The 23,277-nt window shown below is 32.5% G+C and overlaps 1 protein-coding gene across 1 annotated transcript; it reads right to left on the bottom strand.

Moving 5' to 3' along the window:
* Positions 1 to 2,771: 2,771 nt before the first annotated feature.
* LOC131606113 (ethylene-responsive transcription factor ERF003-like) lies at positions 2,772 to 3,984 on the bottom strand. The gene is made up of 2 exons (XM_058878393.1): positions 3,808 to 3,984; positions 2,772 to 3,563 (listed from the first exon to the last, which is right to left on the bottom strand). Exons 1-2 carry the CDS (start codon positions 3,888 to 3,890, stop codon positions 3,050 to 3,052), a joined length of 597 nt encoding a protein of 198 aa, XP_058734376.1. The 5' UTR covers positions 3,891 to 3,984; the 3' UTR covers positions 2,772 to 3,049.
* Between the last annotated feature and the right edge of the window lie 19,293 nt (positions 3,985 to 23,277).

Below are 23,277 nucleotides of genomic sequence, written 5' to 3'. Positions count from 1 at the left end.
AAGTCAATTTTTTCAAAAAAAAGCGCTTCGGAAGTTCATTTCCAAAGCAGGGGTATTTTGGTATTTTCGCTGGGGATGACCCCCATAGGGAGGTGGCCAAAGAAATTTTCTATAATAGAGTATGCAAGCAAAATTTTCAATATAGATATATCACCTTGGCTCAAACTGCTATACCATGTTATAACAAGGAGAGCACTTGTGAAGGACATGTCTATGGAAATGAAAGTTAAAATTTATGTTACTTCAATTATGCAGTATCTTCCTTAGTTTAGGAGAGGTGAGACGTAGGGATGTGAATTTGTATTTGTTAACGGGGATTTATGTGAGAATTATTTGGAGCGGAGATTGAAAAAATATCCTTTATTCTGTGGATTCTCCGACTCTGACCATATTATTTAATTTTATACTTTATATATTATATAATATATAATTATATAATTTTACATAAAAAGTATTAATGTATTAGAAAATGACGAGTCATTAGTAGTTACACATAATCAACCACTTGCGCTGAACGATAGCGGTACTGCGGTAGTAAATTAACAGAAGCATGGTAGCAACAAGTTCTACGTCAAGTTCTTTTGCTCTTTTTTTTGTTGCTATTGATGCAAGATGTATTTTTATTTTTTTTAAAAGAAAGATGCAAAATATATATGCTTAACAAAATATTAGTGTCATAGAAATATAGAAATTTTCTTAAGATTCGATCTCCGTGAATATCAATAGGGATGTGTGGGAATGAGGATGAGGGAAAATATTCCTCCGTGACGGAGATTGAAAACGAAGATGGAGAATAAATTTAGGAGCGAGACGGGGAGTAGAAAAACATCCTCCAAACATTCTCCGTTCCGTGGACATCACTAGTGAGACATCAAGCTAATAAATGAGAGTTACCCATTAAAACCAAATTTTTTGGTCTTAATTATCTTCTAATTTAAATTTGTGATGACTTTCATTTTTCTCTTAGTGAGCATATTTAAGATTGAGATATACTTTTTAGTTTATGCGGCTAATGATAAAACACAAGTTGATGATTGTGAAAAACATTTCAATTCAATTTTTAGTAATAAATTAAAATTCAAAGGAATACAAAATGAAAAACACAAGTTGATAATTGTGAAAAACATTTCAATTCAATTTTTAGTAATAAATTAATTCAAGGGAATACAAATTAATCACCTATTGTAATAAAGACACTAACTTGCATCACATATTAAAATATTGAAGACTAATTTACTATTTTTCTTTTGGACTTTTATTCCAAATTCTAAATAAAATACACAATCAAAGGCTTGTTGAATTCATCTTAAAAGAAAAAGTAGTTGAACATGTGGATCATGAATGAACATGTGTGTAACTTGTATACGAAAATCGAGGATAGAAATAGAAAAAGTTTGTCTGGTATGCTATCAACCAGAAAGAAAAAAAAAACATGTTATAAAATTTTATGAACGGCTAAGGTGAAGGACTTTTATTGACAGTCACATGAATGAATTTGAATCTTGAATCTTCATTGTGCAAAATGACCCTCTAATTAAACATTCTGATATATATATATATATATATATATATATATATATATATATATATATATATATATATATATATATATATATATATATATATATATATATATATATATATATATATATATATATATATATATATATATATATATATATATATAACAGTTTATAACATTATAGATATCACTCTATATAAATTTTCTTTTAATGTATTCTCTTACGTTTAATAATATTGGGCTCGATGCATTATAAATGACGGGAAACCATAATTCTATCTATAAACTATGATATTTTAATAGAATTATAAATTAGGTTAATTTATCCTACAAAATTAAATTGTAAGGTGAAGAATGTCCTTTTATATAATTTTTTTGTCTTCATTTTCTATATCAAATCAATATGAGAGGTTTTCTCAACAGAATGCAATCATATGGGCAAGTTTAGATATGTCAGTGATATATAGTATTTAGATATAAAGAAAATATTCTCACAACTAAGTCATTTTTATGTTTGGAAAATAAACTCTAAGTGATCATTCTTTTTCAAATTGCTGCCTTCTCTATTTTCTTCTTATCATAGCAGCGCCTACTACTGCCAAAGTGATTGTAGTGACTTTATTACAACAAAGTGCTCACCATGCATACCAAATAATTTGCCTTTTATAAAAAATGTTTCATGAATTCATGGACGGTTCCAAGGCCCGACCGACATCTGCCCAGACTCTGGTCCAAAATTTCTTTGATATTGGGATAATTTGTACGGTAAAAAAAAAAAAAGACAAAAATTGAACCTCTTAATTAGTTAAGAATCAAAATAAAAAGTTAAATCTTAATTAGTGAGATTTTTAAAATTTTGCTCAGGCTTCATAATTCAGAATTTTAAAAATAGATCACATATTTTAATCGTCCGATCTAAATCAATAGTCAAAATTGTTGCATCAAGCTTCAGCGGAAGAGAATCTTGGTCCAAATTTGATATTTAACTTGATTAGCTTTTTTTTCTTTCTTTTTCTCCTTACTTATTCTTTTTCTCTTCTATTGTAATTGTCTTTCTTGACATAAAATCCAAAGGTTACCTCTACAATAATGGGAATAAACATATAAAAGCTAGGGAAATCATATCTAAAAACAAACATGTCCCTACCACTATCCAACACTTTGAGAAGAACTTTGGACAACTTTAACTAATACCAAATGTAAACAAAAACAAAAGCTAAGAAAAATTGTACTCTTTAGATACTAAATAACAAGTAAAGTGAATCTCCAAAAGTACTTATCAACCTTATACATTTATTATTACATAGTGAATTAGTACAACTATTACCATACACACACTCTCTCAAAAAGGTGTCATGGAGAAATGCTACATTTTTTTCATAAGTTTTCTTTTTTCGAGTTGAGTCTCAGTAATTCATCTGAACTATAGAAAATTTTAAATGCGAAAATTTTTAGCGCATAACCTGAGTCTCATTAATTCATCAGAATTAAAGAAAAGTTTAAATGCGATATTTTTTAGCGCATAACCTAAGATGAACCAACGGAACAAATCTCGATTGAGCAACCAGAATCAAGCAACTCTTGAATCATTTGTTCGATATGATCATCTTGAAGAACAGGTTGAAATTCCTGATGAGAAACTTCAACATGATGACTTTCAAAACCAACAAAACTATTCCCTTCATCAAGCCATCTAATCAAACCACTTTCATCACTTGTTCCACCACCAATGTCATCATTACCATAAACAAAACCGCTATTGTTACTAGAACAAGAACTGAAACTTTGTGTTGAAACATGTTGTTGTGTCTCTTTTTGAGGTTGTTTTGACATTTGAAGAGAAAGAGAAGCCATGTGACATTTGTTTAGCTTTGCAGTTAAAGTTGGTGAAAGAAGCTTAGATGAAGAAGATTGTGGTCCATTTGGATTGTATGGGAAATTTGTACGTGCTTTTGGTCCACACATTAATCTTGCTGCTTCATCATATGCTCTTGCTGCATCTTCTGCTGTTTCAAATGTTCCTAACCATATTCTTGTTTTCCTATAAATAATTCAAGAAAATAAAATTAAAAAATTAATTTTAATAATAAACACCCTTTGCAATAATCATAATATCAATTGAAATTGATATATAAAATTTCCTATGTAATAAACATTTGATATAAAATATTTCACCTGGTAATTTCTATTATTAGTAAAATAATATATATCAGACACATGAATTAAGACGAATAACATTGTTCAGATGCATAAATTAAGATGAATGTAAAATTAAAGGGAATTACAGTAAAGGGTGACGAATTTCGGAGACCCAAGAACCCCAATGCCTTTGTCGAACACCTCGATAACGTTGTTGAGGTCTGGCCATGATGATGAAAACTTGTGTGTGAAGTTTAGAATTAGAAAGAAAGAAAGAAATGTGACTTAAGTGAAGTGAAGTGAAGGTGAAGCAGCTTTGTGCATATATTTATATTATGTTCTTTTTGCAGTATTGTTGTCCTTTGTTGATTTATTTATGAATTAAGTAATAATGGCCCACACTATTGTTGTGGTTTTCACCCCTTTATTGCAAGGTAAAGTTCTTGGATCTATCTATTGTGTTGATCACTTTACTTAGAAAATGAGGGTTAAAAAAGTTAATTATGTATGTATTGCAATATTGAATTTTTTTTCTTTTTATTTTATTGATCTCTAGTTACTATAGAAGGGTCAAATTTAAGGTGTATAATATTTATTTTATTTTTTTACTTTTTAATTTACACTTAGGTGATGCTTATAATTTCCTTGGGGATAGGAAGAGAAACATGTTGTTGTGCAATTGGCATGTGTGAGGCTTACAATGCCTTGAGGGAGTAAGAGAAAATCAGACGGCTATGCCTATGACACTTACCTATAGAAAATAGTATTATAATTTTACAGAAAAACAAAGGTTAAATTTCTCAAAAGAAATTAATTATCTTTAAATAAAATGAATATTTTTAGTCTATAACATAATTCTCTTAGAAATATTCATAATTCATGTAAAAATGAATGCTACATGCTTATCTAAAAGCAAAAAAAGTAATAGAAGGTCAAAGGTAGCAGTTAGTACCCTACAAAGCCCCAACACATTCACACAAGCAGAGTATGGGTTTTCAATTTGCATAAAAAAGAAAGATGCATAAACCTAAATTTTATCATATGCACATGAGTCTCACAAAAGTAAAAGGAATGATAAAAGCAATGGCTAAGGTCATAACAAGAGCATGCATGTAAAAAAAAAATTTTGACATTTTCATGCTATGATATCATTAGGGGTGGCAAAACGGGCCGCCCGCCCCCCGCCCCGCCTTATGCCCGCCAAAAAACGAGCGGGGCGGGCATGCCCGCCAAGTAAAATGGGCATCAAAATCATGCCCGCCCCGCCAAGATGGCGGGTTGGCGGGCGGCGGGCTTACCCGCCAATTTTTATTTATATTTTTTTTAATAGATTAATATGCTTTTTTTACCTTTTAATTAAACTTTTCACTTATTTTTTAAAACAATTTTTTATAAAAGTAATTTTTTAACAAATTTACTCTAAAAAATATTACATATATTTATAAATAAATGTATAAAATAAACCATAAAAAATTGCAATTACTAGAATTAACTAAAAAAAGAGTGAGTTTTAGAGGAGGAGCGGGTTTTGGCGAGCGGCGGGCTTTGGCGGGGCGGGTATGGCGGGCGGCGGGTTTTGACGGGGCGGGCTTTGGCGAGCGGCGAGCCTAAAATCCCAACCCAACCCGCCAATTTTTGGCGGGTGCGCGAGCGGCCCGGCGGGCCCCGGCCCGTTTTGCCACCCCTAGATATCATAATAACTTTGATATCATAATAGAAAAACAATTAAGTGTTTTGGGATGAGCAACAACAAACTCAATATTAAGGAGATAGATGTTACATTTTATCTATGACATTAAATATATGAATTATTTTTTTAATAAATACCGATATTTTACTTATTCATAAATCTTAATTCTACCTTCATTTTTTTAATGAAATTTTTTAGAATAGAAATATTTAATTTTAACACATAGCCTATCTTGAATCTAAAATCCGTCTCAAACTAAAAATTTATATCAAACTCTAACACACATTAACATACATTGCGAATAATAAAGTAAAGGGTTAAATGGCTTTCACCCTCTTCAATAGTAGCGAGTTTTGATTTTCCCCCTATTAAAAAAAATTTGTCTTGGCCCCTCAACAAAAAAGGGTTCCACAAATGGAAAATCTTATGGAGCCAGATTCTTTGAATATTGCATACGTGGACAGAATGTAGAAGGTGATGTGGCCTTGGGTGACACGCTGGCATATTGAAGTTTATAATTAGGGTAAATCTTAAATCCCCCCTTAGAAAGTTAGGGTTCTTCATTCTGGGAAAGTTGCAATGGGGAAGAAGAAGCGTGCTTCCAAGAAGGTGCCGCCACCGTCAAAGTCATCGAAAAAACCGTCAAAGTCCAAGCAAGGGAAGAAAACGAAGAAGGATGCAGAGAAGCACAAAGAAGATAGAACATCCGTTCACGATGATCAGGTATGTTTAGCTATGTTTAGCTATGTATGGTACCTTCCGTGATGATTAGGGTTAAAGTTGGGTTTTTAATGTATTTTCATATTATTTCAGTCAAATGATACATTTTCATCTATGACATTAAATATATATGAATTATTTTTTTAATAAATACCGATATTTTACTTATTCATAAATTTTAATTCTACCCTCATTCTTTTAATTAAATTTTTTAGAATAGAAATATTTAATTTTAACACATAGCCTATCTTGAATCTAAAATTCGTCTCAAACTAAAAATTTATATCAAACTCTAACACACATTAAGATACATTGCGAATAATAAAATAAAACATAATTGAAAATTTTCAAACATATATTTTAAGATGAGAGATATATTTACTCCAAGAATAAGTGTAGAAGACTTACCTCAAATCTTAACCATTGATTTTCATTAATCTAACAGTTTTAATTGATCATTTAATCAAATTATTTTTAGAAATATTTTTCTATATAAAAAAATAATTAAAACCGTTAGATTAATGATAATCAATGGTTGAGATTTGGAGTAAGTCTTCAACACTTACTCTTGGAGTAAATATATCCCTCCTCATATTTTAAATAATAAATTACAAATTAAAATATCAATGTGTACAACTAACCTATTGAAAATATCTAAACCAAATAATAAAGTATAAACTAATATTTCAAACTACCATAAAAACAACCACATAATTAAAAATATTCTACATTCGAAACTATAATTAAAACAATCACTTAACTAAAAATATTCTACATTATTGTTTAATGAAATTTCTAGCACAAGTGAATATTTATATAAACTAATCAAGTTTGGAGGTGGGCTCGATGACGAGTTCGGGTGAGTATTAGTGTTCCTGTTATTCCTTTCATTTCCATCTTTTGAAATTAGAGAAAATCCAAACTCAAACACAAATTCAATTAAAATGGATTTTCCTCGTCAAACTCAAAATGGATTCGTGAGAACACACAGATATGGGTTCTACTGTCATCCTTATTTGTGAGATTGATTCGTGTTCTTTTATTTGATTGTTATGGTTTCTAAGTAAGTTGTTATTTCTGTCATGGTGCGTCGTGTTTGCGTTGTCTATACAAACGAAAAAGACCTAACCATTTCTACGAACATGGTACACATAAATGCTTTGGTCGTAAATTCTTAACTTGTAACATTCCAATTTTTCTATTTTATATATTTTATAGCTATTTCATTATTAGTATAATTATTTAATTATTATATGGTGTGATAATTATTTAATTGTGTGTTATTGTACTAATTTGGTGAATTGAGCTTTTAGTAGAATAATGAGTAATACTAGCTATCGGACCTAAAGTTGAGAATAGAAGTAAATGGAGAGTGATTTATTAACTTAAGAGAAAGATGGTAAGAAAAATAAGGTTTTAGAGACATATCATTCATTTGGAAAAAGAAGAGAAAAAAGAGAGCTCAAGAGAGAAGTAGAGAAAGAAGAGGAAATTGGAGGAATCTTGAAGAAGATGGACTTTTGACTCAAGGTAAGGGGAGAATCCTTTTTATTATGGGTTTGTATAACATGTTGTGGGTAGTAGTATACTATGTGTTTAATCTTTCATTTCTACCAATTTCATATGTTAGGGTTTGAAGGAAATCTATGGGATTTGTGGGATTAAGCATGTTTAATGTTGTTATAATGATAACCCATGATTAGAAACATGATTAGAAACCCTTTACATTAGATAAATTGCTATTTGGATGAGTTTTGGTTGGGTAAAATCGTATTTGGGTGGGTGTTGGAGGTGCTGAAAACTCACAGACTTTTCGGGATCTGGTGTGAGTCGTCGGGCGAGCGTTTTGCTTCGCCGGGTGGGTGTTCGTCTGTACGCCTTCTCCGGGCGAGACCAGCGAGAGAGAGGGCCAATTTTGTGACCAAGTTTCTGTTTGGAAGCGTCGGGTGAGTCATTTCTTTCGCCGGGCAAAAATGCCCTATTTTGCCAAAATTCTAAAATGTATAACTTTTGATCTGTAACCTCGTTTTATGTGCCGTTTGAAGAATTAGGAAACTAATGTAATTATATATATGATAGAAGTAGAATGGTTGGCACTTAATGAATTAATTATGATGTTGTTGTGTGAATAACATGTAAATAAGTATATGTACGTTATGGGTTGATGATTTGTGAATAACATTTTTAATATGTTACGTGATATAATATTCATGATGTGTGTGCATGAATATATGCGATTTAGATGTATTTGTTGAGAAGAATTACTTGATGCATGTTGTTCAATTTTTGGTGAATAATTCATATGAATGGGATTATGGTGATATGCATGTATAATTAAGGTTGTGTGATAATATTAATTGCATATGTTGTCTAATGTTGTACATGCATTCAAGGGGAGATTGTGATCTGAGTTGTCTTTGATCATTGTGTGGAAATAGAGGAGGCTTTGTTCCTTTTTGTGGATTCAGAAGCGGTGAACTATACGTTCATATTTGAGGGCTTTGATCATGTCCGGATCAGAAGCATGAATCTGGTTTTAAATCGGGAGCAGTGAGCTTGACACTCACAATGGTACCACATGCATGAGTGGCATTAATTACATTTCGAGTCACATTTTGTGATAATTGACTACTTGAATTGATGTGATTTTCTTATGAGATAATTGGAAATTGTATTGTGTGCAATATTTGTGGAACTTGTTCAAATTATGAAGTGTGATGATTGATTATGCTATTGTATGCTATATTCATTGTCATTTTATACTTATTCATAATAAATTGAATTCTCACCCTTCTGTTTGAAAGATGTTCATTGCGACATTGTGCAGGTTTCCGACGAGTAACGTGCTTACACAAGGATTTAGCCCAGGAGTTTATCAGTTATTTCATTTTATTTAGGTAGTGAGTCAGATGCTCTGATCAACTGGGGGGTTTGAACTCATGTTTTGAATGTATGGATATTGTTGTTGTTATCGTATTTTAACATGATACTTTGTATATATGATGTTGGAGGCTATGTTGCCTAGTTGTTGGATTTCATATGAAATCTATATGTGGGTTAATTATGTTATTATGATTTGGTAGATGAATATAGTATGGGATAAATTCATTGAAACTGTTTGAGTAATATGATTTCGTTGCGATATGCATAATTTATTAAACATGAAGTTTTCAAATCTTGTTATGAATTGATCAGATGCATGTTTGTATGTTTTAATTTGGGTTTTCATTCCTATGGAAATAACATGTGACGCCCTTTTATTATATGCATTTTATAATACTCTAAGAATATATGTGTTTATCTGGGTTAGAAAAGGGGTGTTACACATAACATCACAATGAAAGTATATTATCTATGGTTGGTTGAGAAAATTATATAATATATAATCCCCTTTTCATTTTGCCATGACAAGTTAGTTTAAATCCTTACGATTTCAAGTTAACTCTTCTTTAGAGATCTTTATATTTTCGCTCGTCAAAATGGATCATCTCATTTTTGGGATAAAGTTATGTGATCAATTTGTCGGAGTGTGTGATCTATTTGTCGGAGGAAGATTCTAAACTTGTTGTGGATTTCTTCTATAATATTTATCTTGTTCCTTAAAATCTCAAAACAAGATGGAAAATTGTCTTTATTAGATTGAGTCGGTTAAGATTCCAACATCGGATAATATATGACATAAACATAAGTGAGGACAATTCTCACCCAACAAGCTAATTTTGTAGGTATGAGTTATCCCCAATCATATTTCTTAATATGGTATCAAGAGCCTCGTTTAAGATCTGATGGGTCACTTGCTATCATGTTTCCACTATCAGCCAACTATCATTTATTTCCACGCTCCATATACCCAGTTTTGAGCTTGAGAATGTGTGTTAAGAGTCTCACATCAGATAATATATGGTTTGAAGATGTCCTTATAAGTGATGTCAATTCTCACCCTACAAGCCGCTTTTATTTGAATGAGTTAGCCCGAACCACATTCTTAACACAGTCTATGAAATTTTTAGTTTTTCATAATTATAAAGAAGGCAATGGTTGCGTTGATAGTCTCTCCTCTTTTAACATTTTATCTACTATTTTGTTATTGGTCAATGCATTTTCTCAAATAAACATCTGCAGGAACGTGAAATATGCTAACTTGAGTTCGAACTCAAAATTCTAAATCAGTAAAAACTTTCTAGTATTGTCTCTCGCCGATACATTTGGTGGGATAAAGTTCCCTCTTTTATAAGGTTGGATTTTTATTGTAATAAATATGTCCCTAGTACTTCATCTTTTTCTATTTTATATGTTGTTTTGGCATTTTCACACGTATTAAGAAATGCAATCATTATTATAAGAAAAAGAGAAATTACAATGTATTTTATAAAAGTATCCCTCATGATGGTATGAAAAAGATAAATTTAAATATTTGACAGAAGAGATAATAATAAATGCTTAAGAATATATTAAAAAAAATAATATTAATGATTCATTTGTAAAACGAGTTATAACGGTTGAGAAACAAGTGTAGGTTCTAAGTCTCACATTGCTTAGAAAAATGGAGGTTGAGCACTTTATAAGTGAAATAACTCATTGACATATCACCTTAAGGTTTTAGGTGAATATGTGATGTCTCTCTTACTTGTTTGGATGAATATTTGACCTTTATGTGAGTGTTTGACCCAATGTGTATGCTTCCCATTCATGATGACTCATCAGTGATATTAAAGCCTCGATTCAAGAAAGGGATCGGCTCCTTGTGTCGAAATTCTTCCTGACATGGTTGCCAGACGTGTGAGTTCTAAGTCCTACATTGCTTAGAAAAGTGGAGGTTGAGCACTGCATAGGTGAGAGGACTCATACACCTATCACCTTAAAGTTTTGGTACGTATGTGGTGTCTCTCTTACTTGTTTGGACGAGTTTTTGATCTCTAGGTGAGTGTTTAACCCAATATGTATGCTTCTCACTCATGATGACCCATCGATAATTGGGTACAAAGTTTTTCCCAAAATGACTTATAATAAAAAAAATGAGGGATTATAATTCTACGGGTCATCGTTGACATCTCTTAGGTTGACGGTGCCAACCTAGTTGAGATTACTAGTAATAAAATTAGGGTTTGACATAATTCAATCTTATAAAATATGTTTTTAAGGTGAGGGTGTCACTTTACATAAATTCTTATTAGGCTTTATCTTAAACCGATGTGTGAGTTGGATTTTTCTCAATAGTACTATTAGACTTAGTGAGTGAATATAAATAGTGGGTGGCATAAATTGTCGATATAGATGACTTGAATTTTCCTATAACTTCCTTATGTCCAATACTATTGAATTTGATGTGCATTTAAATGGTGGATAGGCTGAATCGATAAATTTGTGATACTATGATATATTTAGAGTTTAATCTAACTCAATCTTATAAAATCGACTTATAAAATAAGGGTGACACTCTATATAAATATTCACTATCTATTTTTAACCAATATAAAATTTGGGGTTTTCCTCAATAATTAGGAAGTGTCAATTTAATTAGTGTTTTATACTTTGGTGTTTCATTTGATTTTAAAAAGAAAATAAAAATCATTAGTAGAATACAAAGACAAATAATAGGCCTTTTAGACACTCCAAAAAGTATAATGTTACTACACAATAAACTTTTATGAAAATACTATAAAGAACATATGTAAGTATGTAAAAAATTTAGATGTATTTACTACCGTCTATGTTCTAATCTAAGTGATAAATATAGCTAACAAAGTGATTTGTAACTTAATTTTTTTTCTTAATAAAGAAAAAGTCAATAGGCATAGTCCTTTTCATAAACAAATAATTAAATAATTGATTCTATAAAAAAGACAATAAATATTCTAAGTTATTCTGCTTACGCTTCTTAAGATGGTGATGGGGTCTCTAAGAACATTGAAAAGACATTATATTATAATTAATTAGATAAATAAACTAGTTTAGGAGCCAAATATATTATAATTGAAGTCATCACTTCACTTATGTCTGTCTATCTCGTTGACATGGTAAATATTGATTTTGTTTAGTTTAGTTTAAGGTTTTGCATAAACTAGTAAAAATTTAAAATTTACTTAGCACTACTAAATAAATTACTTTCTCATTTTAATAAAACACTTAAAAACAATTAGGTTCACAAAATGAAAGAGGCAAAATAAACTGCCGGCACTTATTTAGTAGATTAACGCTCATATTTTTTACAAAATGATATTAGTTTTATATGGGGTTAAATTGAACCACTATATTATTTTTTTTTTGTTGATTTATGATTTATGTTTTCATATTTTAAATTTTAATAAATATATGTCTCCAATTAAAAAAAATTAAGAATGGATTTAAAAAATTATAAATCTAAATTATTTATTTTTAAAATAATAAAAATAATTATTATAACTTAAGAATGAATTACGATGGATATTAATCAATTTAAAAAAGATAATACGGAAATATTTTATTAAAGACTAATTTAACTGTTATATTTTAATACTGTTATGTAGATATATTTTTTTTATGATAAATTAAAAGTTTAAATATTTAATAATAATAAAATTAATTAATAATGTTATTTATATTTTTAATTAAATAGTTAAACTATATTTAATTAATTAATATAAATTTAATATATATAAGTATATATATTGAATAAAATAATTGAAAATTATGCTATGGAATTTAAGTTTTGTAAGAATCACAATATTATAAAAATCATGGTTCAATGACGTCATTTATTGCTCATTGTTTGTATGCATAAATGTAATATATTTACCCAACTTTCATAAATCTATAATTATAATTGTATTCTCTCTATTAAAAATACCTTATTAGAATTATGTTTTCTCTAGTACAAGTCTTTTGATACAGTCACTAGCTACCTAGGAACATATGTTTTGCATACTATTATTTTTGTCATTATCATTTGCATAATGTATCTTTCTACTAGTATTTCATTACTTATTTGACTTTTTATACTCTATAATAATTGCATGGCTGTTGAGTAAACAGAACACGTGCACTATTCATTATCCAATTATTTTATGGATTTATTTATCATAATAGTAGCACTATATATAACTCTCCTCCATTTGTAAGGCAATTGAGTAATGCATTGTATAATATCGAATCGCATCGCATCAATACAAAGTACTAATAATGCAAAATGTATAATAATATACAATTATGATAATATCAAATCATGCAATGCAACTATACTCACGAGTTTTGGTATGATGAGGTTTCCTAGGCTATCCATTGTGTCACTGTGTGCAATGTTCATAACTTATAAGAATATTTTCCATTAATATAATCATAACTTATTAGTTATTTATATTTTAAATTATTAATTATTTATATTTTAATATTATATAGGTTTTTATTTATCTAATCGTGCACAATGTTTATCTTTTAATAAAACATCATTGCGAGAAAAAAAAAACATCAGTAAATATGTGGCATATCAGAGAACATTGTACAATGTCCATGAATGAATAATCCTACCTTTTTTATCTTTGTTCGCTCTATTTTTATTCTCAAATTAATAAACTTCAAAGCTTAGAGTATAATAAAATGATATACGTCCTAACGCTATTATAAAATAAAAGTAACTATTTTTTATTCACTCAATAATTATATTAATCTTAACATTTTTTTTTTCATTATTCAAAATATTTGGGATAACGTGTCCCACAAGATAATGAGCATAAAGAGGTTAGTTGAAAATAGAGATGGTTAGAATCAAATTAGAGTGAAGAGAAAGTTTATTTTCTAGTTGATGATCTACTTGGTTTTTTTTCTTACAAAAATGCATTACATCATTTATATAGGATTGTACTATTAACTAATTAACTTCTAATTAATAATTACATACTAGTTAGTAAAAACTAAATGTGAAATTAGTAGCAAATAGGGGTGGAAAAAGGCTAGGTTAGGTCTGACCTTAAAAGATTTGAGTTTAACCTATAATAAATTTATAAGGTTTGGGTCTCTACGGTCTATTATAGACTTCTTTTTTTCATCAAGGATGACCTTTTAAAAAGTCTGGCCAGACTAAAAAGCCTATTTAAAAGTCCACTTCCTATTAAAATTTTCTAATAGTTCATTTTACCTATGAAGCCATATATGTCGGTCTATATATGCTTATATATGCCGACCTATTTGGCTTATTTTCTTCTTCCTTTAAACTTTTTAATTTTCACACTTTAATATTTTATTTCTGTGGCTTAGACTTTGAAAAATATTTTCAACCTCTAATAAAATTGCCAAAAGTTTTCAAAAACTATGTTTTTTCAAACCACACAATTCACCTTCCGTCTTGTGCGTAAAGTCTCAAGTCCAACAAAAAGTAGTACGAGAGTTGGAAAATTTTGAATACTTGAAATGGTGCGATATGATCTTTTTATAATTTAGGCAGTTAAAACCACCTTCCCCTGACACAACGCCTTGTGCATATAGTCATTTGATTAAATATCACGTTAATTGATCTGATTAAGGGTGAAATCGTGTGCCTTTGGCAGAGATAAAGGTTCATATGTTAATTGTACCTTCCTCTTCACCACTTGTTATTGGGCCTTCTTTGTGAGCCTTGCGGACTGTCCAGGAAAGTAGCCTCCCTAGCCCTTTTATTGGGTTCATCTTTTGTCCAAGCTCCGGTGGAAGGGAGCAGAAGAGTCTCAATGGGATGTTGATATCTTTGGGATTAATCATATTAAATTCCTCACTCATAATTAGAGACATTTTGCAGGTACATCTCAACTTGCGTCCTTATGCATGACAGGAATGACTTTTCTAGTATTAGGGCTTTTAAGTGCTCTTGAATATTGCACGTTGGAATTTTGACATTGGTAATGTAATTTGTGCTTCTCAATGTCGAGGATCGCATGTTTCATCTTGCTTGGGGAATATATCATGAGTTCTAGAGTTATCATACTCTTATTTTTGCCATTTGTGATTGGAATTTTTTGTTTCATTTATGCAATCTTTCTCAATCTCCTTTAATTATTCAATAATTTGTGCTTGATCCATCCCTTCTGGTAGGACATATAGCGTCTAGGTCATTGAGTTCATCTTTTCAAGATAAAGTACGAGTCTAAACTTTCTTTTCTTTTTGCACTTACTTACTTTATTAGGATTTTTGTATAGGAGAGTTATGAATTTTACTATTTTATTTTTCTATGTTTCATGCTTCTTTGAATTATATTGTTAAAGATGCCATTTGTGGGGCACAAATTTTGTCTTTGTGTTTACCTTGCATTTTTCTCATTATTGTTTCTTTTAGGCATCCACATCCTTTTTTGACAACTCCATGGTGTGAGTGGATCGAGAAACACTAGACATTATTTCTGCCTTCACATGTGAATATGGCTTAGACCATGCGTCATTCCTCTCCACGAATGTCTATTTTCTTCAATAAGTGTTCTTCTCCTCTTCATTGACTTTGAAGTGGGACTTCTTAACCATATAGTAATCACTCATTGACAATTGCACTCGATGAGTTGGACTTATATCAAAGTCTTCTGGTACTTGTGCAAATACAGGAAAGGTGTGTCGTATTTGACACTCTTCTTCCACCTTTTAAAAGTCTAACAAAGTCCTTCTTATTTAACCTAGGGACAACGTCTGATCTCCTTTAGGCAAAGTACCAAGATGTTTTAGGTTTATTTGGAGAGTGTGAATCACTTCAAGGATAGGTACTATCTGATTAGCCCCCTTATTGAGGAGGATCATCTCAATATCTGTAACATATGTCTGAGCTGCATCATCGATATTCAGATAGGCTATCCATGTTCTTGTTCCATATCCATTTCTTGGTGGATGCTAGGTCTAACGTCTATAAACAAGATGACTTGTCTCAGGAGGAAATTTATATGAAGAGAAAATGTGTATCCTTCTTTAAATATTTGGGCTATATTGACAACGTTATTCCTTCAAGAGAGGTGCCAAGGAAGAAAAAGAGATAGTTCATAGAGACACCCTTGTTAGTGGAAGCCACTTCAAAGGAAGATTGAAAGATCATCTTTGGTGATTAATCTTAAAGACTTCCTCTTTTTTCTAGAGTTGTTTTGATGACCATTGTTGCTTTGTTTTTAATTTTAGATAAGATAAAGTGTTATAACATGATCTTTCAGATGAAGAGGACGTCTAAAGTTTCCCCCTTCTTTAGTTTGTTGATATTAGGTAGGTTTTAAGGATAATCTTGCATACGAGGTCCCTTACTAGCCTGATTGTAGTTATCCTTCATGTCTCGATTCAAGTAAAAGTTTAGTATTCTCCTAATCGAGTCATAGTATAAGGTATTATGCATTTGCCGTCAGTTATAGCTGGAGGAAGCCCTGTTACTTGGCCCGTTATCAAGACTTGGGAAATTCTAGTCCTGGTGTTCGTACAACATCGAACACTGTTGTGTTGTCTCCTCTGCTTCTAGCTCACCCTGATCCTCTGACAGCTAGAGAGTTTCGATCCTATATTTATGAGGATGATTATACATATTTTTAAAGAAATGATAAGGTCGTTCATCAAAAGGAGTTTGCTAAAAGGACTTAATATACTCATCGGGTATCGACTGTCTTTGTATTTGGTGCTACTGGAAGGGGAAATGCCTTCTCATCCGACCGTTTTTGGAAAGATAAAAGTACTTCGAGAATGTGTCAACACTCTTACTATCGAGCGATATTGGTACTTGGATAAGCTTACCTTGATAGATGGCTTGCTGAGTGAGATATGGATTGAAGTGTTGAATTTTGGATGCCCTCACTTACTGGCTGAGAGGGTGCAATATCTTGTGTAAGAGATGAAAAGGAAAAATGAATTTTTTGTCCACTCAATGAGCATTGTCCATAATCGACGTCGCTCTTGTAGAAGCAGGCCTTGGATTGGAATCTTACCGTAAGAGAATTAAGGACTTGGAGTTATCTCTGAATGGGGCTTTGGATGGTTGGAAGAAATAGAATGAAGGTATTCGTGAGATGAGTCATGATAACCTTAGGTTATCCAAAGAGTATCTGAAGTTTGCGAAAGATAGCTTATGTTTTCTCCATGCTTCTTTTTAAAATTATCTTCAACATGTGGAAATTTTTATCCCACAATGCACATTTCTCGAGAGAAAATCCGTCCTAATCAGGAAATTGAGAAGTTGAAACCATTCTTCATTGGGAATTGGTCGACCTCGTAGTTTTTTTGTCTCGAAAGTGTCTTCCTGATGTAAGTGAATCCCAGATTTTTGCCTTGTGACATTTTCTCATTTTGTTTACTTAATATTGTCTTTATGTATTATTGGTTTTTCTTTAGTTTCTCGAGTTGGTTTCTTTAAGAAGGCTGGCATTTGAGGTTGCGCCAGGAAGATTTTTTTTCTTTTTTTCTTTGAACAAGAATAGTCTCCCCAATGAAATATTTGTTGTAAATAAATCTCATAATTGTTGTTTTGTGTCATTATCTCATTTTGTTTACTTAACATTGTCTCTATCTATTATGGTGTTGCTTTAGTTCTCCACAATTGGCGTCAATTATTATGGAACCAAAAATATGTAGTTGAGAAGTGAAATGAGGTCTTACTACGGTGGAGCAAACTTTCAATAAGACGGGAAAGGGTGGACTTGAAAGATTAACTCTTTAATGCTCAAGTCGGTTATTAAATTAAAAGTAGTATGAGAGTGGAAATAAATTTAATACGTGAAATGGTGTGATCTATCTTTATATAGTATGGCGGTTAAAACAGCTCGTGTGTGTCTCAGCACCTTGTGCGGATAACCATTTGATTAAATATCAACGATAAAGAGTGTAATCGTGTGTCCTCGGCAAAGATGATAGTCCATCTATTCTATATGTTTTTTCTTCAACACTTGATATTAAGCCTTTTTTCTTTGGTCTTGCAGACCAGGCAAAACAATTAATTTGTTACATATATAAAATTTAAGGGAGCAAACATTACATTTGGTCTAAATCAAAGAGTGGCATATAGCTACAAAAAAGGAATGGTCAATAATAATATTTTAAAAACTCCATTGTCATGTCTATTGTGAATAAAAATAAAAATAAAACTAATACAAATTGATTTATATATTATGTAATTTCTACGTCGATAATTTAAATCCAACCCATGCAATTGTAGTATGTCACTTTCAGCACAAATTCAAATTATTTTATCATATGAACTATAAAATTTAGAACCTTGTCCTGTCCTATGTTACCATAAAATTAAATATAGGGTGTCTCCTCATTGTAATTAAAATTGATAAAAACCTTAACTTATAACAAAAAATCCTTAGTTAACTATTGTTCTTGGCAGTAGTTCAGTTGGCTTGTGGCCAGTGAGCTAGAGTAAATTATATTAGTTACTTAATTTGAGTTGCCACTTAAGTGTCTATACTTTATAAATTGAGACAAATTTTTGTAATTCATTATTAGTGAGTGAATTTGTCATATTTTTAGAAACAAAAAATATATTTTCCTAATTTTGTTATGCCTAGTCAGTGTTACCTTAGGTTTAAACTTAGAGTAACAATGAAAACTATTTAATCTAACAATCAAATTATAAAAAATAAGTATTTTTTTTAATATGTCTCATGTACTCACATTTCCGAGGGTGTATTTATTTAAGGATTCATAAAAGATTCCTCAGAATAAGATAGTTAGGAATAAATATATAAAGATTTAATTTTATGGTATTTTTTTTAAATTGTGTTTGGAAAATGTTCTGGATTAGGCCAAGATTCGGCCCAGTCTACTTTCGGCCCACTTAACCTTGGAGACCCAAAGCATCTCTGAACCCATAAAGAGCAAACAGTGCTCGTCTCCTCGAGGACCCAACGGCGCTAAAGCAAGCTATCTGGTGCCCGACATGAGTGCTCCCCGCGAGCACCCCACCTGACGAGGACTTACCTCCTCGCCTAGACCCAAGCATGTCAAGCATGCTCCCCGCGAGCACCTGCTCCGCTGAGGACCCTTTTCCTCGTAGGGTTCCTTCACATCCAACCCCCCGTATAATACGAAGCCTACGTGGTCCCTAAAAGACCGCGTCTCCCTTGAACTTTGGAGTGGTTGACCAGGACGGAGAGCACTCACGCATCTCCGATATTTCCACCTAGGAAACCTGGCAATCTCCTAATTGGGCCTGGGAATCCAGCCCAGTAGCGAGATCATGGCCCAGCGCTGGGGGCTATAAATACCCTCTTTCAGTAGAGGGTCAGGTATTCATTCTCTTCTAACCTTTAACTTGTACTTGCACTCTGATTGCTCGTCTTCTCACTTTAGCATCGGAGTACCTTGCAGGTACACCCCCCTCAACTTCTCAAAGATCCAGTTCCGTGCAGGCCTTGAAGATCCGTCTGATCAAGTACGATCAGTGGCGCCATCTGTGGGAAACTAGCTTCCCCATATTTAACAAACAATGATCAAAGCAAATACATCTTGCGATCATCATGGCCGGCAGCAACAACAACAACAACAACCAAGGTCCTGATCCCTTCAACGTCGATCCCCTCATTCATGGCGCCACAGCTGACGGGCAGAATCGACACCAACGAGAAGGACAACAATCCACTGCTGACGGACAAGGGAGACCAAGGCATGAAATCTCTCAAACCGCAAGAAACGAGCAAGCTCAAATCCAAAACAACGAGGCCGACTCTAAGGACGGGCATCCCGCTTCCTCCTTCACTCATACCTCCCAAAGCCGAGAGACCTAGTACGAGAGCAACCATGAGCAAGTCAACATCCCTGTTCCCGAGGATGTCGATCCTACGGCCATTCTCCTGCTCGCAGCCCTCAAAAAGACCAACCGCCTCATTCAACAACAGAGTGAATAGTGGACCTGTAAGAATAACACTTCAACGGTGGAGCAAGTTTCCAGTACGACAGAGAATAGTGTACATGTAAGATTAACACTTCAACGCTCAAGTTAGTTACGGAATTAAAAATAGTATGAGAGTGAGAATATATTTAATACGTGAAATGGTGTGATCTATCTTTATATAGTATAGGCAGTTAAAACCGCTCGTGTGTGTCTCAGCACCTTGTGCAGATAATCATTTGATTAAATATCAACTATAAAAAAAGTGATGAAGGGTGTAATTGTGTGTCCTCAACACATGTGATAGTCCATCTATTCGATATATTTTTTCTTCAACACTTCATATTGAAACTTTTTTTTTTTTGGATCTTGTAGACAATGCATAACAGTTATTTATTATATATGTAAAATTTAAGGGAGCAAACATTACATTTGGTCTAAACTAAAGAGTGGCATATAGCAACGAAAAAGTATTGGTCAATAATATTTTAAAATCTCCATTGTCATGTCTATTGTGAATAAAAATAAAAAAATAAAACTATTACAAATTGATTTATAGTCTATGTAATTTCTACGGCGGTAATTTAAATCCAACCCATGCAATTGTAGTATGTCACTTTCACCATAAATTCAAATTATTTTATCATATGAACTATAAAATTTAGAACCTTGTCTTGTCCTATGTTACCATAAAATTAAATATAGGGTGTCTCCTCATTGTAATTAAAATTGATAAAAACCTTAACTTATAACAAAAAATCCTTAGTTAACTATTGTTCTTGGCAGTAGTTCAGTTGGCTTGTGGCCAGTGAGCTAGAGTAAATTATTATTAGTTACTTAATTTGAGTTGCCACTTAAGTGTCTATACTTTATAAATTGAGACAAATTTTTGTAATTCATTATTAGTGAGTCAATTTGTCATATCTTTAGAAACAAAAAATATATTTTCCTAATTTTGTTATGCCTAGTCAGTGTTACCTTGGGTTTAAATTTAGAGTAACAATGAAAACTATTTAATCTAACAATCAAATTATAAAAAATAAGTATTTTTTTTAATATGTCTCATGTACTCACATTTCCGAGGGTGTATTTATTTAAGGATTCATAAAAGATTCCTCAGAATAAGATAGTTAGGAATAAATATATAAAGATTTAATTTTATGGTATTTTTTTTAAATTGTGTTTGGAAAATGTTCTGGATTAGGCCAAGATTCGGCCCAGTCTACTTTCGGCCCACTTAACCTTGGAGACCCAAAGCATCTCTGAACCCATAAAGAGCAAACAGTGCTCGTCTCCTTGAGGACCCAACGGCGATAAAGCAAGCTATCTGGTGCCCGACATGAGTCCTCCCCGCGAGCACCCCACCTGACGAGGACTTACCTCCTCACCTAGACCCAAGCATGTCAAGCATGCTCCCCGCGAGCACCTGCTCCGCTGAGGACCCTTTTCCTCGTAGGGTTCCTTCACATCCAACCCCCCGAATAATACGAAGCCTACGTGGTCCCTAAAAGACCGCGTCTCCCTTGAACTTTGGAGTGATTGACCAGGACGGAGAGCACTCACGCATCTCCGATATTTCCACCTAGGAAACCTGGCAATCTCCTAATTGGGCCTGGGAATCCAGCCCAGTAGCGAGATCATGGCCCAGCGTTGGGGGCTATAAATACCCTCTTTCAGTAGAGGGTCAGGTATTCATTCTCTTCTAACCTTTAACTTGTACTTGCACTCTGATTGCTTGTCTTCTCACTTTAGCATCGGAGTACCTTGCAGGTACACCCCCCTCAACTTCTCAAAGATCCAGTTCCGTGCAGGCCTTGAAGATCCGTCTGATCAAGTACGATCAGTGGCGCCATCTGTGGGAAACTAGCTTCCCCATCTTTAAGAAACAAAGATCAAAGCAAATTCATCTTACGATCATCATGGCCGGCAGCAACAACCAAAACAACCAAGGTCCTGATCCCTTCAACATCGATCCCCTCATTCATGGCGCCACAGCTGACGGGCAGAATCGACACCGACGAGAAGGACAACAATCCACTGCTGACAGACAAGGGAGACCAAGGCATGAAATCTCTCAAACCTCCAGAAACGAGCAAGCTCAAATCCAAAACAATGAGGCCGACTCTAAGGACGGGCATCCCGCTTCCTCCTTCACTCATACCTCCCAAAGCCGAGAGACCCAGTACCAGAGCAACCATGAGCAAGTCGACATCCCTGTTCCCGAGGATGCCGATCCTACGACCATTCTCCTGCTCACAACCCTCAAAAAGACCAACCGCCTCACTCAACAACAGAGTGAATAGTGGACATGTAAGAATAACACTTCTACGGTGGAGCAAGTTTCCAGTACGACAGAGAATAGTGGTCCTGTAAGATTAACACTTCAACGCTCAAGTCAGTTACGGAATTAAAAAGAGTATGAGAGTGAGAATATATTTAATACGTGAAATGGTGTGATCTATCTTTATATAGTATAGGCAGTTAAAACCGCTCGTGTGTGTCTCAGCACCTTGTGCAGATAATCATTTGATTAAATATCAACGATAAAAAAAAGTAATGAAGGGTGTAATTGTGTGTCCTCAACACATGTGATAGTCCATCTATTCGATATATTTTTTTCTTCAACACTTTATATTGAAACTTTTTTTTTGGATCTTGCAGACAATGCATAACAGTTATTTATTATATATGAAAAATTTAAGGGAGCAAACATTACATTTGGTCTAAACTAAAGAGTGGCATATAGCAACGAAAAAGGAATAGTCAATAATATTTTAAAATCTCCATTGTCATGTCTATTGTGAATAAAAATAAAAAAATAAAATTATTACAAATTGATTTATAGTCTATGTAATTTCTACGGCGGTAATTTAAATCCAACCCATGCAATTGTAGTATGTCACTTTCACCATAAATTCAAATTATTTTATCATATGAACTATAAAATATAGAACCTTGTCCTGTCCTATGTTACCATAAAATTAAATATAGGGTGTCTCCTCATTGTAATTAAAATTGATAAAAACCTTAACTTATAACAAAAAATCCTTAGTTAACTATTGTTCTTGGCAGTAGTTCAGTTGGCTTGTGGCCAGTGAGCTAGAGTAAATTATTATTAGTTACTTAATTTGAGTTGCCACTTAAGTGTCTATACTTTATAAATTGAGACAAATTTTTGTAATTCATTATTAGTGAGTCAATTTGTCATATCTTTAGAAACAAAAAATATATTTTCCTAATTTTGTTATGCCTAGTCAGTGTTACCTTGGGTTTAAACTTAGAGTAACAATGAAAACTATTTAATCTAACAATCAAATTATAAAAAATAAGTATTTTTTAATATGTCTCATGTACTCACATTTCCGAGGGTGTATTTATTTAAGGATTCATAAAAGATTCCTCAGAATAAGATAGTTA

Source organism: Vicia villosa, linkage group LG5 (genome assembly GCF_029867415.1).
Source record: "Vicia villosa cultivar HV-30 ecotype Madison, WI linkage group LG5, Vvil1.0, whole genome shotgun sequence".
In the NCBI taxonomy this organism is placed as follows: Eukaryota; Viridiplantae; Streptophyta; class Magnoliopsida; order Fabales; family Fabaceae; genus Vicia; species Vicia villosa.
This window is presented reverse-complemented; position numbering and strand designations above follow the sequence as displayed.